Source organism: Vidua chalybeata, chromosome Z, assembly GCF_026979565.1.
Source record: "Vidua chalybeata isolate OUT-0048 chromosome Z, bVidCha1 merged haplotype, whole genome shotgun sequence".
In the NCBI taxonomy this organism is placed as follows: Eukaryota; Metazoa; Chordata; class Aves; order Passeriformes; family Viduidae; genus Vidua; species Vidua chalybeata.
The window spans coordinates 70,403,787-70,430,370 of NC_071570.1; the positions used below are offsets into that span (position 1 = coordinate 70,403,787).

Sequence of the window (26,584 nt, forward strand, 5' to 3'; positions counted from 1 at the left end):
CTTTTAGAAACATTTTCACAAGTCATCAGATGAGACTTCTTTTTCCTTCATTTTAAAACTAATGTCAAGAGTATCTCAACTAAACATATTTTTTTGCCTTAGGTAAATTATTTCTTTTACTGCCCCACATAATCTTTTTAGAGGCATATGTCCAAAACAAAAAAGACCTCTAAACAAAACACAGAAATAATGGTCCTCATCAATTCTTGCATATGCACAAGAACCACAGCAACAAAAATCTTAGCAAGTGCCTACCAAGTAGAGGTCTTACATTTAAATTTAAGTTATTTAAGAAGAAACGTAATGATCACAGTATTAACTCTAACACCATGTCACAACCAAGAAAGGACTGTAAGTATTCTAGAGTTATACTCTTGCTTATGGAAAGGATTTTAATGGATTTCTAGAAACAATCATGAAATCTAAAAGAAAGTTTTAAAACCAGTGACTTATTTCTGCCAAGTCATAATCAACTACTTTTAAGAGCTACTTAGCTCTTGTAAGTTATACTGGTATTTTAAAAGCCTTCTAGTTTTCTTTCACACTCAATATTATGCACAAAGAAATGGAGCAAAACAGTTTTCCAAGGCTTTAAAGAAGCCTCAGTTCTCTAAAGTGAGCAGAACACTGTCCTATTAAGTTTGAAAAGATCTGGAATACAAATCCTATGTAATTGGATCTCACAAGTAAACCTGTTTGATAATGGGGTGGAGAGTGGGGGAGAGGTGGAACTAATCTTCATTTTAAAACCAGGAATCAGGAAAAACATTAGACTGCTACTATCTCATATGCACTGGAAAGGTGTCAAGAGACAGAATCTCCTCTAAAACTCCCTCTGATTAGGAGCCACCCAATGGCACCAAATTAAAAAAAAAAAAAAGGGTTGAGCTTAAATAATTAACTAATTTACTTAATTTAAACTAATTTGCATTTTAACCCAAGCACCTGAACAGTCCTGTGTGCTTTTGAAAGCTCACTTGTATTCTCAAAGTGAGTAAATTCAAAATTCCGTGCTAAACTGGTGTTTACTTCAAATAAAGTCATGCAGTTGTACCATGTTCCTATTATATAATTTTCCATTATTCTCAATTGAGCTTTTAGAAGGAGTAAAGCAAACAACTTTATTCAGTTCAGACTAGTATTTGGCGTTTAATGTCACTTTTAAAATAGTAAAAATATCTGAATTGTCAAATAACTGCTTAAGATTTACAGGCATTATTTTCTAAATTCTCTATTTTTTTTTCTTAAACTAGAAGATAATTCAAATTTACCATCTTTAATTGTTATATTAAGTACTAACAAGTACAATCAGAAAAGCATGAAATGGAAAACCTTAAGAAACAAAAATAAACAACTAGAAGTTACATACAGAAGTAGATTATCTGTCACTGCTTGAAAGGGCTTCCTTTTCTTGTTAAGATTCACAATTCTTATAATTCATGCTCAGTGTGAAGTTTTAGAGTAATATGCATAGAATTAAAATATATACTTATAATTATAGTAATTCCAATAAAAGATTTTCAAGAACAGTTTGACAGTAGCAAACTTAGCACACTGCTGTACTCAAAACATTCAAGCAGATGGATATATGTTTCTAAGTACTTTAATGAAAACCTGAAAACTGCCTGGTTTATAATTTGAATTTTTATTATTATTTTTTCTAGCTTATCCTGGATTTTCCAGTAACCTCATTCTGCATGTGCATCCTACAGACAGAAAGATGAGGCAATGCTTTCAAAACCAATGAAGTTTCATCAAAGGTCTGACCTAAACCAACAAATCCAAAAAAACTGTTGTAAGGGCTAAAAGAAGTTATGGCAAAAGTTACTGGTACTTCCTATTGAACACAATGCACTTTTATTACTTTTAGAATACCACACTTTCACCAAAGTCTGAGCTCACCTACACATCAGCACACCCTTAATGACTTCTGAAAACCTTGACAGCACATCTTATTAAAAAAACCAAAAAGTAATCATGGGAAAGAAGTACAATTGCTAGAACACATTATTCTGGTTTATATGAAACTGTTTTAGAACCCCTTTCTGTTAAAAGTGTCTTTTTCCTTTTAATGAAAGTTATAATGAAATAGTCTGGTAGAAGTAATTAAAAATATTCTTCCCTGTGTACCCTCAGGCACTGACTTTGCTCAATTTTTTGCTTTAAAAGAAAATATTCACTTTTAAAATTCTAATTTTTCATCTGATCTGTGATATAACTGTACATAATTTTTGTCCACCTACTTGATGTTGAAATAAATTAGTTAATGGAAAGACTGGAATACAGCAGGATAGGAGGTATTCTGGTCAAAAGGAAAAGTCTAGGTAATAACCCAGTCATTCTTCCACTTTGAATCTGGAGTTCTTTGCAAAAAAAAATACCCCAAAACCAGCCAAACAACCTTGCTGCTTTCTAAAAATACAGGAATTCCACTATTTAATCACAAGCAGTTTATTTTTACTTATATAGTCAAACGTATGCTTCATTGTTTAAGTGCATATAAATTTATCCAAATCCTGGACACCTACTGAATGAGTCAGTTCAATAGCAATTGAACATTTCAATCACTCTTTGTACAGAACACATTCCCCTGAAATACGCATTAAACAAATTAGTGCTGCATCTGGTCATAACTAAACTGTTCTCCGTTGCAGAAATAGGCAAACGTTCCACAAAATAGGTGTCTCAATGATTTACCCAAAACAAGCAAGAACACTGCAAACACTGTTTGCTTTAATCAATCTCCTCCAACCCCCAAGCCATGAGGATTTTTTCTCAACTAACAGAACCAGTTAAATATGCATTACACTGCTTTTGGATGCTCTAATGAGGTTACCTGTCATTAATGATCCAGTTCAGACACAGATTGAGAGAATTAAGGTTTTTGCATCTCTTTACTATTTCCATCACGGTTTCATTGTCCAGTTCTGTGATATGACGTAGGTCCAAGCTTGAAAGATTTCTTAGCTATTAAGACAAATATAAGAGAAAGAAATAATCTGAAATTCATTCACATACATAACTGTTGAAAAAATTGTTAATCTTTTTGGAAGTTGCAGAGTATGTGCAAGCTAGTAATGAAAGATATGATTACTATATCTTTTACAAAAAGCAAATATACCAGAGATATTCACAGAATTCAGCTTGAGCAAAGTTCTGATTCAGGCACTCAGTTACTATATAAAATCCAGACATTCTCACTCAAGGTGCCATACAACCTACAATAAGAGCCTAGGCCCTCCTCCTCCTCTTAAATACATGGACTGTAAGATACCAAGGTAAAATATCAACTCATTTAGCCATAAGAAAAATAAGGCATAGAAGGAAGTGAGAGAGCACGTTTGTGCTTAGATTCAAATGAATGCAATTACTGACTCCAGAGTATAAGGCTTTCAAAGTAAACAAATAATACAAACTCCCTGGAAAATACAGTATTTATACTGAAGTCTCACCTGCACAGTTATCAATAACAGATTGGATATTCTAAACAACAAAACTTGTGAGTTACAAAATAATATAATTAGTAGTTATGCACTGATTAAACTGACTTATTACTAGTATTATTCATTCATGTGTCCTTCAAAAGCAAACTGTTTTACAACTTTTATGAGTAATGGATGCAAAAAAAAAAAAAAAAAAAAAAAGAAAAAATTACAGACTTCTCCAGTATCACTTCAGTTATAATAACCTCCAAGTATTGTTTGCTTTTTAAGCTGCCTGAAATAATCTCTGTTATACTCTGGACAAATAATTGCATTAGGCAATATTGACACTTTAATTAAATATACTTTCCCTGTAAAAGAGGAAAAATGATCCTCATCAGTGATTTAAGTCACTAAGGATTTGATTAGGTAAAGGCATCCAACTGAGATCACATAATTGGTTCACTTCAGTAGTTAATTATTAAGTCAGTGTATTTAGGGCAGGTGGGTAGGGGGAGAGGTGGTAGCATGGGGTGAGAAGAAAAGGAAGAGAAAAGGACTTTGAATGTAGGTACCCTTCCACAGAAACTGGAGTTTTGTTCTTTAACAGGCTCCAAACAAAAGCTAGACTCCATACCGTTCCCAAAAACTCTGCAAAACAAGCATAACATCAAGAACCCTCACCTCGCAGGGTTGTCGTGGTTTGACATGGAAGTGAATTTTTTCCAGGAAGTTGGGTCAAACCAATCAGTGGTCAGGTTTGGATATTGACACCTGGAGTGACCACTGAAAGTATGGACACGCCTCTGAGAACACAGGGGGTTAAAAGCAAGAACTCCCAGGGGAACTGTCTCTTTGGTTCCAGTCGTCAAAGAGTGCAGACTCTCCCCTGCCCAGCCTTAGGCTGGGTGGGGGAGGGGAAGCCGCGCGGCCTCGTCCAGGTAGGCCGAAGGGCTGAGGGTCTGGAACCGAGCCAGCTCCTGGATGGAAGGGTGGAGAGAAGCGGAGATGCCTTTGTCCGTCCCTGCCCCCCCCCCCCCAGAGGGAAAGTGACAGAGAGCCTGGCGGCACCTGGAAATTTGCCAACAGAGGAGAAGGAGAAGGGGGGGGTGATGCCCAGCGTGGGAGACGGAACGCTGGACCAAGATATCAGCCTTCCAGGGAGTCTGAACGTTTAACCCTTTCCAGGAAATGAGGGCTTTGTAAAATATTACTCCTCCTTGATTTGTAGTGGAAGAGAGATAGTCCGGGACCTGAGATGTTAGAAAAAGAAATATTTAGGTGGGAGGAGATGATGAAGTAGCTTTTGACTGGACTTTTCTTGTTAGCCATGGACTGAACCAAAATCTCCTGCAATAGAGACTGCATTTTAGGGGGATGCAGTGGTGACCCAAGGAGACCTGCTTCAGCTTCTAAAAACACAGGAATGGCAAGAACAGAAGAAAGTTGAGGATGGAATGGTGATGCCCTCTGTCTTTGGGAAAGAAGATGATTTTCTGTTCTTGGACCCTCGGCCCCAGGGGAAAATGGGGGGGACGGTAGTCCCAGGATGAGAAGCTGAACTGTTGTGTCTTTGGGTCCATGGCAAAGCATCCTTAAAGGAGCCCTATGAGCAGTCTGTCCATGCACGGTGGTGAGAGCACTGTGACATGGAAAGGAGAGTGTCACACTGGCAGATTTTCTCCGGGTGTGACATGTGTGACAGGGAAACACAGGGTGTGGCAACTGTGTTTTCTGGGGGGTCTGTGGTGCAAGAGAGACTTCTCTCTCCCTTGATAGTTTGAGTATTGATTATCTGAAGGGTGGTAATTTGATCAGGAATCCCGGGTGATGTTTCATGGTGGGTGTTTTAGGAATTGGGAGGAGGAGGGGTGTTTTAAAAGGTCTTCATCCTGGATTTAGTTTATGTGTTTTCAGTAGTAGTAGTAGTAGTTTAATAAAGTTTTTTTCCCCTTTGTTATTAAGCTTGGGCCTGCTCTGCTCTGTTCCTGATAACATCTCACAGCATTTATTTAGGGAAGGTGCATTTTCATGGGGACGCTGGCATTGTGCCAGTGTCAAACCATGACAAGGGTACATCTACAGAATCTAGGACAATAATATTTCTATTATTATGATACTACCACAGGTATCACTGTGGACGTACTTGCTGTATTCCCACTGAAATTCTGATAAACTTCTTTGCCTATTACGGAGCAGAGCATATACTGATTGATACTGTGTTGACAAAGTAGACACCTTTCACAAGCTCTGTCTATTCTTATTTCATACATATTGCTCCAGCATGAAGTTTCTCTTCTGTGTGCCGAAGAAAAGCTCATAACCAATTTCTCAATTTTTCCTGCATAAATTACAAGTGGAAGCTTTCTGCAACTGTAAATTGCCTCACCTTCATACAGCTATTCATACTAGATATTTCAGCCTTTAAACCATGCAGGCAATAATGTGGTCTATGCCTATGACATAAAATACACCTGCTGGACAATTCAACAATAAGTATGTTCTATAACATTAAAACAACTAAGGAGACTTAAAAGACAAGTAGAAAATCACCCCACTTAAGAAAACCCCAAGCTTTCTTTCTCAACAACATTCTTCTTCTGAGAAGACAACAATACTGGAGATTCTTTTCCCATTATTATTACTCACAGACTAAAATGCACAAATTTACACTGAAGTATCAATGCATGGAAAGGGGCCAGTGCTCCTTTTAAAAAATGCCTAAAAATAAGGCTTCAAATTAGGTAAGAGGTAACTTAGGTAAGTGTATATTATCTACCTTAATGATACAATGATGAATGGAGCAGAAGGCATTTGTGGTTTCCCAGGAAAAAAAATGTTGGCATTGCATGGCTGGAATCAAAAACTAAACTGAATTCCTAGTATTCCTGTCCACCAAATTAATAGGGTTTTCAAGGTAGATTTTTGTCCTTTACCATCACAGGAGAATGATCATTCCCTCATTGCTTCTTTTCTTCATACTAGTAATAGTCTATCATTATATTCAATATACAGTAACTCAACCATCACTTGCCTTTTTTACTGTCATTTTAAACATCTGACCTACTTAACAGGTTAATTCTTCTTTTTCTCAGGCACAACATGCTCAATGAAGAAAATATTGTGTCTTAGGCATTTGAAGAGACTTTCAGATTGATATATACTCAAATATAATATGGTCTCTACAACCTTCAAATTGCCATTACAGAAGTGTCAATGGCATTCAAGACCAGCAGAACTGAATACACTTTCTTTTGACATAATTTTGGATCAATCTGAATATAACAGTGAAAAGAATACGTCCCTGACTACTTAAGAGGTATCAACATCTCATTACCAATGAGAGAATTATTGTAATAAATGTGTACGTAATCATTTTTTATTAAAAAATATATATACCTTAATGACAAATTCTGTACTTTATAACTTACCTGAGAAGTAATTTTAGGGAAAAAATGCTACAATTACTATTATGAAAAAATTGGAAGAGAAAAACATCTAAGTCTTACATTCTAATACTAACTCTCACAGCTAAAAGTAGTGTGATATTAAAAAAGAAAAATCAAACTTCTCCAAAGTAGACAATTAAAAAAGAGACGCTAGACTCTACAATGCATTCATAAATTCTGATATTAAAATAGTGTACCTTTAAACAGCATTTGTTCACACGAAAGAGGATATTCTGTGACTTAAATAATCTTACAGAATTAGGGTGCATAATGTTTTGCCTTTTATGTTTTCTTTTTTTTAACCAAAACTTATTTTGTTCATGCAGCAACACCATTTTACTGAGCAATTTCAAGGCCCTTCTTCTGCAGATATCCAAGCTTTTCTTGAAATTTTAACTTTATAGCTTTGCAAATAATTATGCATGAGCAGAATTTAAACTTTGAACTCAGCTACGTCAGTCAAAATGTTTTAATGGAAAAAGGAATATTTAATGTGACAAAACACACAGTGCAAATATGTAGGCAGAGGGCTTAAAACATGAAACAGAAAATAACAGAATTTTTAAAAAGGAGCAACACAAACTAATTTTGTGTGATACTTATAAACATATTCTTGTTGAAATTACTAATTATCACTTACACTAAAGTAATGATATTACTTTTGGATCTCAAATATTTTAAAATATGCTAAAACCTTTGGGTTTTTTAAATACTTTTGTTGGTTGGCTTAAATGAAATTTTATGCCAAATGATATATTTGAAGATTCAGAGATTCATACTCTTTGTGTGCCTAAATGTCATGCAATTAGTAAAACTTCTATCCTGACTACTGAAACTTCGAATATTAAAATATTTGCAGTGCTTTAGGTGATAGAAAATTACTATTACCATTGGGATCATAGGTAATTTAAGTGTGGGTGTATCAACTCCTGTGAATATTTAGATGTTATTTTATTGAAATTACTAATATAATGGGTACACAATTTTTTTCCCATTGCACGCTTCCACAATTCCTGTAGAGATATGCTGCCCTAAAAAGCACAGAAGAGAACAGAACTATAGAATCATTTAGACTGGAAAAGAACTTTAAGCTTGAGTCCAACTGAAACCTAAAACTGCCAAGTCCACCACTAAACAATTCAAGATTAATCCTCTTCAGTATGACAGCCAAATTATTTTTGAAGGAAAGTCCTTATAAGGACTTAATGAGCTTTAAACTCAGATCTTTTGCTAATTAAGCTTAATTTTCTTGACACTCTGTGTATACATGCCTTCAGGGAATAAGCTGCTCCCTGACTTAAGTCTCCAAAAGCAAATGTATGATTGTAGGAAATGAAAAACAGCAATGTGAAAGAAACTGTAAACTACATTCTTTGTATTGTAATGTCAATAGAATCTATGAACTATTTTTTTAAAAGTCACTCACATTCATTAATTTTTACTGAAAAGCTGCCATAACTGAACTACACAATTGAGATATACTGTGATCCTAAAACAGTAATCATACATGGCTTAAAGAGTTGAAAAATTATTGAATAGTTACAAAGGAGTCTATTTTCCTAAAGAGTGATTAAAATGTTTTTTGCATATTAGTAAGTTTTAGTTTAATTCTTAGATACTGTGAAACATTAAAGTCACATTGTTTAAGTAACAAACAAGTGATCAAAAACTGTGTTGCATGCACCAAGATTTAATTACCTCTAGAGGAGGGACTTGCACACACATATAAACTGCAAGCATAGTATCTGTATTACAAGACTAATTTCCAGTTTATAAACTATAAAAGTTGCTGTAGAATTAAATTTTTACTGATTTATAGTTTACATCTTCATGTTATTTACTGTCAAGTACTTCTAATTAAGTTTTTGGGGCAGTAGAGTGGAAGTGGAAGTTTCCTAGATCCAGCACTTTCAACCATGCAGTCTTCTCTGCAATGTCTTTTTTACTTCATTGAAAAAAATGGCAGTTGGGTAAAACCATCAAATTCTTCAAAATAGCAACAAGAATCTCTTAAGAGGGACACAGTTAACTTCATTCAACAAAACCGTCAGTTTGACAAGATGCAAAAACGTTCACTTATACAGCACCATATGAAGTAAAGTTTCAAGCTAACACTCATGAAGAATGTCCCAGAATCACTGTTTTAAAAAACCCTCACTTAATGCCTTTTTCCTGTCATTGGAAGACTAACATTTAAAAGGACATATTACTAAAGGCAAACAGATTGAAATAAATCATATTTTATCTTATGAAATCCAGCTTATTATATAAATTTATTAAAATACTGTCTTCTCCATACCTAGCCAAAGAATATAATCATGCCTTTAGTCAGGAAGCTTAATGATCTTAAGATCAGAAGGTATGCTGAAATACTACCATAAAAACAGCAAAAAGCAGAACACTTGGTGTCAAAACAAACCATTTACTAGAAAGAAACCATACATTACCCCAGTTTAGAAAGGCTCTTGTAAAATCAGTCCTGTCATGTGTAGATTATCATTATGTATCTGTCACGCTGATGATGTCTACACTGAATAAGCCCAAAGAATTTGCTCTATAAATCTGAATTTTGACTGACTTCATACTGACCACCAACTTAGACACAGGTATCACTAAGCTGGATTGGACATGGGTAACTATGAGATGAAGAAGAAGTGAGGATCACATTATTTCAAAAGCAGTTCTTAAAATTAACTGTCTTCATGCATTGGTGATCAGCAGAATAAGTTAGAAAAGTTTTTCTGTTGAGGTTCTGCACAAGGATTCATATATAATTAGATGTCTGTAACAAAATTAACCAGACAGTCTGTCAGAAGTACATGGTGTAGAAGCACAGAGTATACTGCTATGAAGCAATTAATACCTTTGCATATATATCAGAAACCAAAGGAAGAAGCCAAGGAAGTAGCTTGGTAATAAAATTATTTCTAGATGTCAAGATTTGCTGATGCCAGCTGTTAAAATTCTATTAAAAATGCAACAATTAAACTGCTGAGAAGCAATTACCACAACAGGGGAGGAAAATGCCACTGCTCTTGAGGTCAAAGATGTAACATTACAAAATCACTACCTCACTAGAAAGAATAAAAAGTTTCTTATTCCCACATGGTTAATGAATGAAGATTACCCTTCTGGCTGATCTTGCGCACAACACAATCACCTAATGTGCACAGGTACTTTTGACATTTGTCTTCACACTTACTGGAAAAGCAAAGTAAAAAGTAACCAGGGATAAACTCTTGAGAGACAAGGATGTGTGGATGGGAGAAAGAGTGCAAACAAGAAAAAAATTATACATAGCTAATTAAATAATAAAATAAGTTATAATAAAAGCTAAAACAAGAAAACAGTAAGTGCAGATGTGGTGAAAACAGAAGATAAACTGCAACACTACACATGCTCTTCCCGCCTCCACAGAAACAACATTTAGTGTTGGACTAAATACTCTGATGTCATGGAGGAGGTAATTCACTTCTTTTGTAACAATGCTTGACACATTAAAACTAAAGGAAAATGAAACTTTCAGGTCATCAGAACAAACGACTGGTTTCAACCAAGAGTCTAACTGCATATAAACACACTACTTTTGTCCCTTTCTTTCTGTGTATGTACATGAAGTGCCTCTCATCTTACCCAATAATCATTATTTACTTTATCTGTATATTTTTCAGTTTATAATAACTTCAAGGAAAAAGGCACCAGCGTAATAATATGGTCTTGCTCAAAAAACAATTTTTTTTTTGCCTGTCATTCTGTTCAGTAGAAAAAGAGTGAAAATAAACCCTGAATGCTTCTTCTTTTTCTTAAGTATACAACACTTTCTCTTCCATACCTCACAATTAGCTATTAAAAAAAGCTCTGCAACGCAGCAGCGTTGTAATTTAGAATTTTTCAAGTGGCAGTATTTTTAAAGAGAGCTAACATTACTAGGGGGAAAATACAGTAATAATAAACTACTCAATTTTTATACAACCATAAGCCCCAAAGTAATTTCACAACCAAGGCCACTGCTGTTATCTCCAGCTTGCACACAGGAAGCAGGACAGAAGGCAACTAGCTCTGCACAGCCTGGAGGGACACTCACAGGCCACAGAGAGCAAAGAGTAGATTTCACATTCTCTAGGAACTCCAGACTGGAATTACTACTAAACACTTACGAAACACCAGTTAAGTACTCAATACAAAACCAACCACAGATTGTTAGAACAAAAAACTATGTCATCAACTAATGAATTCTGGGAAAAACATGCAGCAGAAAATGTTACTACTTGCTACAGGTCTTTCTAAAATGTCTGTCCCCATTTTTCTTATAAACCCCCTTTAGGTATTGAAATGTTGCAATAAGGTCTCCCTTGATCCTTCTCCAGGTTAAGCAATCCCTAACTTTCAGTGTTATTACATCGCAGTCTTTGCAGTATTCACAGCCTATAGAAGTTGTACAGATACAGCACGAGGGAAACTGAAATACCTAAATCTCAAGTCCTAACATGCACCAATTACTTACAAAGTAATTACATACCAGAAGTCTAAGCACCATCTTAGATATTTTCTGAAGGACTATGTTCAACAGGGTCACTTCAATGTAAATCAGGATTTCTAATAATTTATTATTATTAAACGCATGAAAATCAGAAACACATTAATAAAACATCAAGATCTTGACTCTTCTTCAATCTAACAAATGTGATTATAAAGTAATTTTGTTGAAGGATAAGACATCTAACATCTATTAAATACTCAATAAATCTAGGTCAGAATAATGCAGTAATCAAAACATGTAGCTGAAAAGTGATCTTTGTGGAAATTTCCCACAAAGCCTTGGACTACATACCCTGTCAATTAAAAATTATTACATTTTGTACCTCCTATATTTATGCTGTATATATTAACCTAACCTATAGTTATATATAGGTAGTTTTCATAGGATATTAAAATATTTGTATCATTTCTTTCTCCAACAGACATGCACACCTTTTACTCATCACTTCAATACGCAGTTATTTCGAAATGGCATCCTTTGAGGTCCTATAGCTTTACTATACAAATTAATTTCCCTGGCTTATTTCTTTTTGCATGTGTTCCAAAATGTTTTCAATTTTTCTGTAGCCTCAGCTAAGCAGCTCTAAAATTATGAAAGTAATTTACAGATATGCTGAATGGTTCTATATAACAACAGGAGACCTTCACAGCTGCATCAAAAAACCCTTTGCTTTCACCAATCACACTCCATTTTCATTAAATATGCTCTCTACTTCCTACCTCAAGATCTCTTTAACCATTTTCATATTTACATGATCCCTGGATTTACTTTCAGTGACAAATTTTAATTAGATGGTGTTTGTCCACCTCATTTAAGTCATCCATTTTACTGAAAACTTAAATTACTTTCTGCAGATTCACTCAAGTTAGTTTTTCCACACATCACTCACTCCTTCTATGCAAAAGAAAAAAGTGAAGAAATTAAAATGTATCTGTCGCACTATCTATGTCAAATAAGAAGATGAATATAGTCAAAATGTATGTACAGTGGGGGTACACTGTTGCAACTAGAGGTCTGTCTAAATCTCTTGCAATTAGAATTTTGCATTTTAAAATGGAATATTGTTTTGTTTGCGATGGAATCAGCTGCAATTTCACATTTTAAAGAGCTTTGACCTGAACATCACTGTTACTTGTGAGAAAATGTATAATCTCATAAATATATTTTTGGTAAAGTGTTTTTATAAAGTGTAATCTAAATAATGCAGAGTTCACTCAATCATATTTCTGTCCATGTCAGTGCTATTAATCATATACGTAATCTTATCGTGGCTGATATCTATTACATGGCCATAGTCCAAAACACTAGTAACTATGAGAAAGTAGTTATGATACTTACATTGGTAAGGTGAATGACTCCTTTTGAAGTAACAGAGCAGCCCATGAAACCAACATACTGCAGCTCAGGGCAATGTTCAGCAAAAGCTTTCACTGACTGATCTGTCACCTACAGAAAAGACAAACAGGTAACAGTTGAATAGGTGATATAAGCACATACTTAACACAGCTTAAGAAATTTCTATGTAACATTGGCAAGCAGCTCATTTAGACTTTTAGTACTATTATAACCACTACTATTATTTGTTTCAAGAGTTTGAGAGGGATTATTGGGTTTGCATAGTTTGCATAGATATGCATAGACATATATACATGAAAATTAGGAAGAAAAATATTTCTGGCAGAGTTAGAGAAAAAAGAAACACAAGGCAAGAGATGATATCCACAAATTCAGATCTTACTGTCATCCTATTTATGACTTGCAAATAGCCCAAGAGACAATTCTACCCATTATTTTCATAAATTATATACAAAAATGAAAATATAACAAATTAGTTATTGTCATCCCATAGACTCCTGCTATACCCATCATTGACTTTGCAAAGAATTTGAATTGTATGCTATCTTGAATTTATATGCCTTGTCTTGTATTTCTTTTTAACTAAAATACAGCAACTGAAGATTTCAACTGAAAAATAATATTACATCTGTTTCTTACATGAGACTAGGTAATCTCATGGCAATATACCACTGTGTCAGTTATCAGCCAAATGGAGATGTTATCTAGTTTATTATTGAGATTTATTTATTTATACAACTATTTTTCATATATAATTAAGTTTGTCTGGTAAAATTTAATAACTATAAAACACAATCTATGGTATAAATACATTGCTTTTTAAGTAGACTAAATTATCAGAAGGAACTTCGTGAAGAATGTAATACTTACATAAGTACACTTACGACACCTATACACCTTCCTTTAAGCAAGTAAGGTTTGTTTCTTTTTTTTTTTCCCCCCTCTGAGAAGTATATATTCCCAGTGCAAATGGCAGTAATGAAAAACCATATACTGACTGTGGGACAAAGCCTGTATTTTCCAGCTACATGGCTCAGGAATGCCTCACTGTGTCTGGAATCCTAACTCCTGAATGCTGAGAATATTCAGAATGTCTATGGATGTCTTCCTGTTCCCATAGAATCGAAAAGAAAAAAAAAGTTCTTAAATATGTAGCACACAGCTGAGCCTCAGGTGAATTCATATAGGAACACTATTCCTGCTGTGCTTTGGATCACCATCACCCAGAGCTCCAACTTGCCCAAGATGTCACATTCCTGCACCCTGGCAGCATATGATGACCTTGGTGAGGACTCTGGCAGAACAACTTTTGACAAGATAACCCAGAGATATGGGTTTATAGGCCCACTACCTCATAAAAGCTGTATGGCTTTGGGGTTACTGAAAATTGAGAAACCCGCACTAGGTCTCTAACAAAGCAACAATTTCTCAGCAACTAGAGATTTTTACTGCTGCACATCTGCCAAATATATGTAAAAGGAAGCCTTTTCATATTGTGTATTTAGAACCCGATTAAATTGAAAACAGGCCAAAAGGAAAGGAAAAAGTGTCAGCTGAACAGATTCAATAACGAATTGTGTAGTGGTCATAGGGTAACTGCAGAGACCCATGTCTCAGGCCTGCCTGCTTGAACAAAAGCAAACCACTATAGTAAGAAATTTATTCTCTGATTTGATCTGACACACCCTTGCATTTTTATTTTTGCACACTCCTCTCAGTTAAGGACAGCCACATCAACTATTATTTTTTGAGATATTGATCACCAAAATCCTGTGATAAATACTATCACAAGTCAAAGGCTTAGAAATTTACAGTTCTTATGATGCTACCAGAACCAAACCAGGGCTGGAAAAAAAAAAGTGTATCTCCTATAGAAAATAAATTAAAACCTCTGATGCAGCTAATGATCTTAGAGAAGGACTCTATTACAATCTTAGTCTACCCTCCCTATAGAAGATTCAAGTGTAATTCTCTGTTGCAGACAGCTTTGTCCTACCTATCAAGAAAATGTAGTAATGAAAAATCAGTAGCATAAATGCCTAATAATGAACAAAATCATTACAGAGCTTAAAACTTCAATCTACGAATTTCTTACTTATGGCTAACATTTAGGTGCATGAAGACTTTGAAAAATGACATTTTGAATGCAAATAATAAAATTGCTATGTCTTAAAATATCTTCTTTCCATACTATAGTATTTTCTGTAATGTAAACAAATCCTGTGGAAAAAATAGTTTTATAAAAATTAATAACAGTAGAGTATGACCATTTATACTAAATAGTTTACAAATTAGCAGTGAACCTTTTCAGTGCTTTTTAGACATGCATCATCTTTTTAATCAGAAAAAGATTCTTCATTACCTCTGTATGCCTCATCATTTTCCAGTCAAAAGGAGTGTGACATAACCTGATTATGCTTTACAATTACTGTGGTAGTTCAGACACATATTTTGCTACTGCAAACAACTTCTTCTTAAATTTTGACTTATAAATAAAAAAGCAGTGTTTCTGTCTTGTGCTGTAAGACAATAAAACTCCACTATCTGGAGAAGATTACTTCAACTTCTATTGGGAAACACTCTAAAAATTGTTTTAATCAACTGTACCTTCCTCTCAGCAGCCTTTGTTACACCAGTATCTAGGAATTCATTACTACTTTTTCTGACCCTATGTCATTTATAGCAATTGATTTTTTTTAACAACATGCTTCCCATTCAGACAGCCTGTAATGAAGACCACTTGATATTCTGTTTGGTTAAACACTTTAAATATGACTCCACTTTCCTATGATTGTATTAGCTGGGAAAGAATATACATATATGTATTTCTATATTTACATACACACATACTTGCAATTTCATTAAAATGGCTTCTCCTAAGATGAATGTAATAGACTATGCATGGAAATACCAGATCAAAATACCTGTAATCTAAACATCTGCTAAAAGGTTAAAAGGTAAAATTTATATTACACCTTTTTGTTTTTCATTTTTTGCAGGGTTTGGGGAAAACAAGAACATGTTGTGACCTGGAATTTATTTTAAATTTATATGTAAAATGACAGTCAAGTAAAATTACCTAGTTTTCATTTAGAACAACAGACAACTAAATTCTATCAGTCTTTACTTATATGTGGCTCAAAACTATAGTGATACAATGTTGGTATGCATAGGTTTGGTTGGTTTTTTTTTTTTTTTTTTCATTAGACCTATTTGTATCAAGGAAAAAACAAGTAGGTAAAATTCAGCCATATCTGAAATGATGATCAGACATTGAGATGGGCTTCCCAGGGAGATGGTGGAGTCCCTGTCCTTTAAGGTGTTTAAAGGAAGACTGGACATGGCACTCAGTGCTGATTGACAAAATGTTTGGTCAAAGCTTGGACTTAAGTTACCCCAGAAGTTTTTCCAACCTAACTTATTCTGCAATTCTGTGATACAGAAGCAACAAAGTTGAAGTTCAAGGATGGTTCTAAGACTGGAAACATCTATTCTTCTGCTTAACTAGGATTTCTTCTTCTTCATCATCTGCAGTACCCAGCACCAATGGTTTCTATACAGACTTAAACTTCTGTACTAATTCCAACATGCAGCCTGGGTCACTATTTCTATCAGACATAGATGCCAGAAATAGTAACCTCTTTCACCTTATGAATATGTTTTACACCAGCAAGAGATGGTCTATTCAGTAGAAAGACAGAAAAATAAGTGAGTGATGAAAAGTATGGAAAATTAGCAGTGATGTGTATGCAATGATTATGCACCTTAACACTGCCTCTTTGTTATGCAATGTGTAGCTGTACATTAAATCTTCACTACTCAGGAGACAGAACAGGTACATAAAATATGTATTGTAAGTATGGCTTCTGTGAACTAACAAATTTTTAAACAACTGACATTATGATGTATTATACAAACAGATTAGACTAACATAATCTAAAACTAGATTACCATAAAAAAAATGCAGTTCTACAGAAATGACCCTTGTCAACAGAGACAGAAATTCACACACAATTCTATTATAGATTACAGTACTGTTCTTCCAAGAATCTTTAGTAATTGGATTGTCTAGTCGACCTTCACTGACTTTCATTCATCGTGTCTTGCTTCATGTTAGACTTGCTTTGAAAAAGTAATATAAGATGATGAGGACAGATTTATAAGTTATGCACTAAAGCATTGTGAATGGGAAATACGCTGGTCTGGAACTAATGGCACAGATTTTCCTCCTATCAAAAAGATCTATGGTAAGTGAGATATGATTAAATAATTTTCTTTTTATGTATTGCAGCCTATTATATACAAATTCCAGTTCTGCATTGTTCTACATAAATTCAGTATTTTGACTACTCTGAGTTAGATTTTTTAAGTATTAGTTTATTTTACATTCTATTCAACAAATGAAAGTACAAAAAAGAAAAAGCAGAGATGATAATTCAAAAGGAAAGACTGAGGTGCAACAATAAAAGCCACTCAAATTCCAACTAAAAAGCCTCACAATAAATGAACACCTACAGAAGCTCAAACAGAAGTAACTGAAAAAATAGATAGGAATATAAAAAACAACTAGCACAGAACGAATACCATGTTCTCTTATTTAACAAGTGCACTGGACTGTCTGCAAGTAGATCTTAATATGTAATTTTTCCATGCAATATACATAAATAAAAGTTGCAAAAATATTCCTCAGAAGAATAAACTGTGCTAGAGTAAAAATATGCTGTCACGTAAATATAGAAGAGTCATGAAGCTAAGTATTCATTACACAAGGCAATACTAATGGTAGAAGAAACCCTTTTTCTCCCAATTCCTTACTCCATAAATTTTTTCTCCATGTTCATCAGACACCAGCTTAAGCAAGCTTTATTTGGGCACCAAAGGAAGAAGGAAAGAGTCAGTGAGGGCTTACTAAAATTCAGGTTTATATTTGAAAAGATTAAGTTTGCAAAAAGCTCATCTGCCAATTCAGTCCTAAAACTTCCTTGCCTTACCCTATGCATTGTTTTCTGCTACAGATTGAGGCCCACATGCCACTCACTCTGAAACCTGCCCTGTATGAAGCATGTGGCTACACCCTCCAATACAGTGTTTAAGGTCTCACATATTCAGTGTGCATTTCCCTGGTCTGTCTCCTCTGAAAGTGTGCAGTTAGCCTAAATGATGGTATAGTTTTGGTTTAACACTTTTTTACCAAGACTTCTAGAATATATTAATTTCAAAAAATGCAGGTAAATCACGCAGAGCAAAAGCATTTACAAGGGACTAATTGAGATCACAGGTGAATTCAATTAAATTCACAAGTATGCAATACAGACAAAAAAATAAATACAAAGCAAAAAGATTGCTGATATACAAAAATATATGCTGTAAACCAAGGCAGTCAGACTACCACAGTTCCATCAGCAAGTAAGAAATTAAATATCATTACATGAGTATCTTAAAAAAAACCAAAACACAATAATGAAGCAGTTTTGAGAGAAGATGCTTTACAATATGTGTGCACTTACACAGGTACTTCCTAGTTAGCTTAAAATTTGCCTTACTGTCGCTGTAATAAAATTATCGGATGATGCCTCTTTCCCATAAAGGGAAAGATTACCTTGCCTCTCTTTTGACTAACACTTTCAAAACTACTTTTTAGGGTCAAAAGAAAGATCAAAATATTACCGTGGAATAGTATTAAATTTTACACAGTTAAACTAAAGCATATACTTTAAAAATTTTAAGATTATACATCTCTCCCTAGTCCTGTGAGTAGGAAATTACAAGTAAATTCTGTTATAATTTAACCACATTTAAATTAAAGTAAAAATTCAATTTCATTTTTAAATTACTTTCTGCCGGAAGCTGCAATACTCAAAGTATTTACTTACAGATTTAGTCCTAAGGTTCCACCAAACAAACCAGGGCACTCAATAGCATCAGTTCCTAACAGTATTTTAATAATATAAATTCTTAGGAATACATTATACTATTAGATTGACCATAAAGATAAACCAAAGTGATTTTAAATTAATGGTAATTCAGCACAAACTTATCTTAAAAATACACACAAATAAAAACTGCTATATACAAATATAGGGCTCTTTTGCCATACCTCCCTCAGAAAACAAAAGGCAGAAATTGTGCAAAATGAAGGTTATGTTCAAAAGATTTATTTAAAACTTAAACTAGAAAGGACTTTTCCTGTTCAACAGGCCTGATATGCTGCCTGCTGTCCACAAGCATCAACTTAAGTTATATTTGTCATAAAAGCTGTGACAAAGTAATTATTATTGGCAAACATGCATTTAATTCATGACCCCATATTGCAATTACAGAACACTGACAAAAATAAGGCATAGATAATCTGTCATCACGCTCAAATTCTTAGGACATCCAAATTTCATTAGTGAACAGTAGAAGGCAAGGCTCATCTTGACTAACTGCCTGAAAGTATTTCTTCACCTTCAGTAAATTCAACAACTTGCTTAATCAAAACAGAAATTCAGTAACTTCGAGCTTTAAGTACCAGTAGTACTACCAATTTCTATGAGCACTCAAAAGCAAAATATAAGTATTTCAATTCCTGCATCTTTGAAGGAAATAAACTGAAAAGGAAATGATGACCATTTTTTAAGATATACTTTTAATGATTCTGTTAGATCCTCAATCTTTTCACAATCCCGGTCTATAACTTTGAGTGGTTCCTTTTCATTACAAAAAGATCTTTTTACAAAACAAATGTGTAGTCTTTCATAAAATAAAATGCTCCTTACTAATGGCTGCAAAACATGTTCCATTATTAACTGAAAGGGATTCATTAATTCATCAACATAAGTGATTTTTTACAAACAAGTTAAAAACAAAATTTCTTTGTAAGTATTTTAAGATAAACTTAAATTTAGATGTCCTGTGCACCCCTGCTACCTCAGACCTCATGAGAATATATACTCACTCTGAGGCATTTTGTAAAAATTCACTACCCCAGCTTCACATTTGAGGGGAGGGGAAGAGTGAAGAGAATGGAACTGCTGTCCTTACTCTCATCGTTATGCATCACTCCAGGAGTTAGTATCACTAATCTGCCCATGACACAATGACACAAGAGGAGAAGACAGACTTGAGTGTAAGCGTTGAAGAATTAAAAGGATCATTTTACATTACATTTACCAGGTGGCCTCATCACCTACGTAATAGTAGCATCAACTACTTTAAAACACCATAAGTATGAAAACAACCCCAAAATTTTGCAGTATACTCAATTCAATACTCAGGGGAATCATAATTTTATAAGGTACCCTTTTAGAATACATGTGGATTTACAAAGTTTCTCCCTGGTTTTTAAGAGGACTGAACAACTGGCTATCAAGACCAGTGTTCCTGCTTTATCTTGGTAATAGTGAAAGGGTATACAAATCATCCCTAATTACTCTAACACAATTTTTTAGATACAGAACTCTACATACCTCTGTTAAAGGCCACACAAAATATTCCTTCCATTTCTGTGGCACAGAGTATCACTTTTTAATCTTATTTTCCTTTTGTTACTGATGATTCTAGGCATCAAAAGATGACTTGTTCTTTTCTGGTCTACTTTATCCTGCAAATTATATTATATAAACAAAACAACACCCTTGGAACATATACAGTTTGAAATACTAAATAACTGTAGACAACCACTATCATCAAACTGGTTTAAATATCTGGGTTAGAAAATAAATCTAAATTCTCAATATAAATTAACTATGATTCCCATTATCTCACAATTCTATTAAGTACAGTTTACATGCATTTGTATTAAACAAGACTATCAGCACACCCTAATTTATTTGTTGAAAAATGCAAATAAAATTGTAATAGCAATTCTTCATTTAATAAAATACTGCCCTCCTCCCAAAAGAGAAAATTTATTATCAAAATATGTTTACTCTGGACTTAGAAAATGCTGCTTCCAAAACTAAACATCTTTCACCAAACAGCACGTATCATAACCTGGTAGACTACAAAATGTCAAGAAAATTAAAATTAAAAAATTAAAATAAAAAAGAGAGTACCACTGCATTTAAAATTTTGTAACAAGGGTCACACACCAGGAATACTGTATATTTACAAATGGTTATAGGAAAAAAGAATGTTTCTCAGCATATTTTTTAAGCAGAAGAATGCACGATAATTTCTAAAAATTAAAAATAATATTCCCCTTTGCTTTCACAACACTCAATCAAAAAGACTAATGTGTCCACATGCTAAGAAATATGTATATTTTTATTTAGTACCATTCTGAATACAAAGGAAGAAAAAATTTCCATGTGACCACAAAATAGGTCCATGGTTCAGTGGTCTAGCAACTTAGTATTTCCTCCTTGTGTAAGAAGTGTATGAATAAAATATTCATTCTCTCTGGGACAAAAGATGACTTTGCATTATCTTCACTTTTAATACCTCCAGAGCTAAAGAGGCATATTTCCTATTCCGTATTTTGAGTAAAAAAAAACCTCACAAAACCCCAGTTTATTCAACAGCTTTTCTGTTCACCCTAACATTACCAAAATATATTTAAAAGCAAGTAACTCTTATTTTCACTTTCTCTGTGCAATTTGATCTTATACATTCCCATTAAATTTATTTACTCAGGCAAACATATCTGTTTACCACAACTTCAAGGTTTTTAAAGGGGGCTGGAAGTTTATTTTACAGTACAGATTCATGTAACAAGTGTTTTATGCTTATACTGTTTCCCTTCTAAAATGGCCTCACAAGATCATGGTTGATATTCACAAATAGTGGAGGTCCTGGTCATGAAAACTATTAAATACTATTATGTCTACATCCTCTCGATTAACTCCAGGAGCATTCACAAATAAAAACATATTTCATTTGCCTGATGACCTTCTAAAGGTTACTCTGATGACCTTCGAAAGGCCTCCTACATACTTAATTTTTTTTTTTTTTTTTAATTTCCCTAGTCAAGAATATGAAAAATCCATGTCCCTTTCATTAAATTGCCTCTGTAGCAATCACAATCACCTCTGTAGCATAAGTTTGTTTTGTCATCACATCCCTCTCATAGGTAAAACTAATCTATCATTCTCGTAGTGTTTTTATTTCATGTGAAAAACTTAAATACCAACTTTGACAACACTCCCACTGCTATCATACAATACCAAATCAAAAACAATTGCTTCTGACAGATTCTCACATATTAAAGCTTTTGTTTATTACAAAGAAACAGAACAGTATGAAGTACTGTAACTCCCTCTTTACCCAAAATAATTATATGCATCACTGTGGTGTGGTATGCTACAGGGATAAATATTTCTCACATTCTTCACTAGGTCTAAGTTTCTTCCGTGAAACAAAGTGTTAAAGAAAGTGATAAAAAAAGTGAAGCAAGCCAAAACACTAATAGAAAGTGATGTACCTATAACCAGACCCCTTCATCCACTCAACATATCATATTCCTAGTATGCAATTCATTGAATAATACAAGTTTGTGACATCTACATAACATTAATATATATTAATATGACAGTGGTACCAGAGCCACTGTAACCTGAGGCTAACACACACACACACAGACAGCAAATACCTGGTACTTACTTAAGTCTACAAAACCTCCATATATTTTAAGAGTAAAAACAGGTTTGATGCCATGACATCAAATGTTTATTTTAAGAGTTGCTAAATATGACTGAAAACATACTCTTATCATAAAATGGTTTGGGTTGGAAGGGATCTCTAAGATTACCTACAACTCTCTCGCCGACAGCGAGGACACCCTGTCCTAGACCAGGCTGCAATGTATCCCAAGCAACCTGACCCTGAACACTTCCAGGGATGGAACATCCACAACTTCTCTGGCCAGCTGTTGCCAGTGACTCACCACCCTCACAGTCAAGAATTTCTTCTTAGTATCTGATCTAAACCCACACTCAAGTTTGAGTTCCTTGCCTTTTGCCCAGTCACACTATGCTCTTGTGAACAGTCTCTCTCCATCTTTCTTGTGAGCTCTGTTCAGTACTTGAAGGCCACAATTAGTGTGGCTTTGGCCCCAGCGTTGGACGCCCCTTGTGGCTTTTGTTCTTCTCGCTCCGGTCTCGGGCAGCTGGGTTGCCCAGCTAGGCGCTGCCTTTTGGTGAGACCGAAGCTGCTGCATGCACGGAGGCTCTAGGGCTGAGCACTCCGACGTGGGTAATGCAGCTTCCGTAGCCGTGCGCTGAGAGGAGGCAAAGGGACAAGAGAAGGCACACCTTGTCCTGCCTGGCTGAGAACGTTTATTTCCCGCGTGGCCGCTGCGGTGGCTGGAGTGGTTCTTCCCAGGTTCTGCGTGAGGGCAAAATGGTGAATGGACAATGAAAGCACTGGGTTAAATAGGGGGTGGGCGGACAGGGGCGGAAATCCCCCTCACCCAATGGGACAGACAACAGGGGAGTGACGTGGACCATGGCAACCTATGGGAACATAACAGAGGTGGGTACAGGGTTCTGGGACAAATAGGATTGCAAGGATGGGGTGACTGGCACAGAACTTTCAGGAAGAATCAGGGAGTGGCAACAAGATGTACATGTAAAAGCTCCTGTGGTAGACAACTTGGAGCAGACCATTGTGAGGGGAAAATGGGGGTACAGAGAACTGACTAACTAACATTTATTAAAATCCCTAACTGAACCAACCCTGCATACAACAAATTAGGGCACCCCAAAGCCTTCTCTTCACTAGGCCAAACCATCTCCATTCTCTCAGCCTTTTGTCACAGGATAGGTGCTCCATCCCTCTGATCACCTTGGTGCCTCCTCTGGACTCTCTCCAACAGCTCCATGTCCTTCCTGTGCTGGGACCCCAGAGCTGGAGGCAGCCCTGCAGGTGGGGTCTCACCAGAGCGGAGCAGAGGGGCAGAATCCTCTCCCTCCCCTGCTGCCTACAGGGCTCTGGGTGCAGCCAGGACACCCTTGGCTCTCTGGGCTGGGAGTGCCCATGGCTGGCTCATGCCCAGCTCTCACCCACAGCACCCCCAAGTCCTTCTGGGCAGGGCTGCTCTCGATCTGTTCATCCCCAGCCTGGGCTGGCACCAGGGATTGCCCTGACCCAGGTGCAGCACCAGCACTTGGCCTTGTTACACCTCATGAGAGTCCCATGGGCAACTGCTCCAGCTTGTCCCGATCCTTCTGGCTGCCAGCCTGTCCCTTGGGAGTGTCAACTGCACCACTCAGCTTGGTGTCACCTGAGAACTTGCTGAGTGTGCATTGAATCCCTTCACCTGTGTCACTAATGAAGGTATTAAATAACACTGGTCCACCGGGGGACATCTCTTGTCAGAGATGCCCATTAGGACTCTGAGCCATTTATCACTACCCTCTGGATGAGACATTCAGCCAGTTCCTTACCCATTTAACAGCCCACTCATCAAATCCATCTCTCTGAAATTTGAACAGAAAAGGATGTTGTAGGGGAATTGTGTCAAAGTCTTTACAGAAGTCCAAATAAATGACATCTGTAACCCCTCCCCTGTCCAATGGTGTAGTCACTTCAACATAGAAGGCCATCAGTTGGTTATTTTAAAACAATGTAACCATTTTCTCTTGTAAAGTTAAGACACTTACAACATTTAGTAGAACTACAGAGTTACGAAATCTTGTTCAAATCTCTTCTTGGGAGTTTTATGGATACAATGTAATTATAATGAGTGATGAACTCTTGTAGCAGTTGAAAAAAACAAGGAAATATATACATGCAGTTCATGTAAAGTAATGTATACACGGTTCAGTCTATATCACAACCCATAGTGAAGATATCTTCACAATTGCATCTGTTTTTCAAACAACTAACCATGTTTTATTTTTCAGGTTTCACACTAGAAACTACACACTAGCTATACACAATGGAAATACAGTATGACATCATAAAGCTGATATAATCAGCTGCAATATTTACCTAAGTTTGCCACCAGCAGTTATCTAGATTGATAATGCAGAAACTGAAAGTTGGCAAAAATACCAAAAAGCTTTCTTACAATCCAGCCTCTAGATATCTCCATCCTATGGCATCCCACAGTTTACAGATTCATCTCCTCTTCCTCTTTTACAAGCATAGAAGGACAAGATTTCCCCAAATTTTCCACTACAGGCCACAGGTAAAAATTCTGTCTGCCCCATGCACCAATACGAATTTCATAGAGGGAACTGTTCAGTTCTGATTATGTGGGCTCTTGTTGAATCATATGGTCACAAATCATAAGAAACATACATATGTAAAGGCAGGGGGAAGGAAAAAAAGTCTTAAATTGTTTATGCTCTTCAAATTGAAGCACAGGATTAAGAAGCTTTTTAATCACCAACAGGTCTCTCATGTCACACAGGAAACAGCAGAAGAAATAAAACAAGGTAATTTCCTGCATATTGCAATAAATAGAAGTTAACATGAGAAAGAAGAACTATGACTACAACTGCATAGGTCTAAGAAAATCATATCATAAGTATAAAGTTTCTTATACTTCAATAACTACTGAAAAATACTACATTAATCAAAATAATATCTAAAAACCAGCATTTTATAGCTCACAAAAATACAAATCATTTAATGGACCCACCCATTCACTGGGATACCACAAGAGGTTTTTAAAATAGTTATATCTTGCTCAAAAACCTTTACATATTAGTCTTCCTGGGTAGCACACATTATTTAATATGAGCCATTATTTTTAAAACAAATGAGAAAACAAAACACAGAATGTCACTCAAATTTCAGATACAAATACTGTTACTGGCATTATATCAATCTGTCTCTTAGGGACAACAGAGAATTTAGCAAATTTAACCAGTCCCACAGTTTTCCTTTTGATATTGTAAGCTGTTAAAACAAAATTACATTCTATGAAAAGTCGTTCTAAAAAGAAAAAAAGTGCAGGAAAAAAGATTTCTTACAATATAGGTTAATGGACATGGTATTATACCCTTATTACTGGCTAACAGACAAGCTATTACGTATTAAGTATCCATGTTTATTCATTTTGTTGCAAGTACTAGAAGTCTTCACATATCATTAATGAAAAATATGTAATATTCCATACTATTCTAGCACACAAAACAGATAAAAGTTGGAGTTCAAATTCTAACTGGAGGAGATTTTTTTTTTAAACACCTTTCAAAAGAATCACAATTTCAGATGCTCTTGGGAAGTGTAATCACTGTACTATCAGTGAAAATGAGAAATATTGCACAGAAGTGGAAATGGTTTTGATTTATGTATGATCTTCACAAAACAGAAATTCTTGATAATAAGAAACCATACAAAGAGGTTTTTTTCTTCAGAGTTTTTTTTTTTTACTTAGTGAACTGCATGCATTACCAGTAATTTAATTTAAAATAAACCTCTGTTACATTAGTCTGATCAAGCAGGAAACAGACATATTCTATCAATCTGATGCAGAATCAGCTTTAAGGCATGAATTAGTTAAAAACCTGAAATGCATCAAACATGATGAAAAGACAGATAGGAAGAGGATGTGATTTAATATATTTCTCTGGTTTACACTTGTATGAAATGTAATTGTTTACATGCTTTCTGATCTAGTCAGCACTGCAGCCAGTGGACATTCAGGCTATTCAGCACAGGCATTATTGGAATGGACTGGACATCAAGATTCTCTTCACAGCAGCTTTGAAGTCTTGTCCCTACATTTACAAATTTAAGTTCTACATAAAATTTTATGGTAGGAAGTAAACATGTTACATCCTGTGAGAATTATTACATGAATGGGACCGGACGACAATGAAAAGTTGCAGGAAAATTAGTCATTAAAATGGTAATCTTCCACATTCACTACTGTGATTGACTAC

At 35.2% G+C, this 26,584-nt stretch overlaps 1 protein-coding gene across 3 annotated transcripts in view; it reads right to left on the minus strand.

The window, feature by feature from the left end:
- FBXL17 (F-box and leucine rich repeat protein 17) overlaps positions 1–26,584 on the minus strand; it is a 289,124-nt gene that overhangs the window by 179,792 nt on the left and 82,748 nt on the right. For 2 of the 3 annotated variants that reach the window (XM_053931275.1, XM_053931276.1), the window contains exons 5-6: positions 12,750–12,857; positions 2,837–2,967 (exon numbers count right to left, since the gene is read on the minus strand). In XM_053931275.1, the coding sequence (XP_053787250.1) occupies positions 2,837–2,967; positions 12,750–12,857 (239 nt within the window). Of the gene's footprint in view, positions 1–1,687; positions 1,768–2,836; positions 2,968–12,749; positions 12,858–26,584 lie in introns of those variants that run through there. The other variant, XM_053931277.1, reaches the window with a different exon arrangement.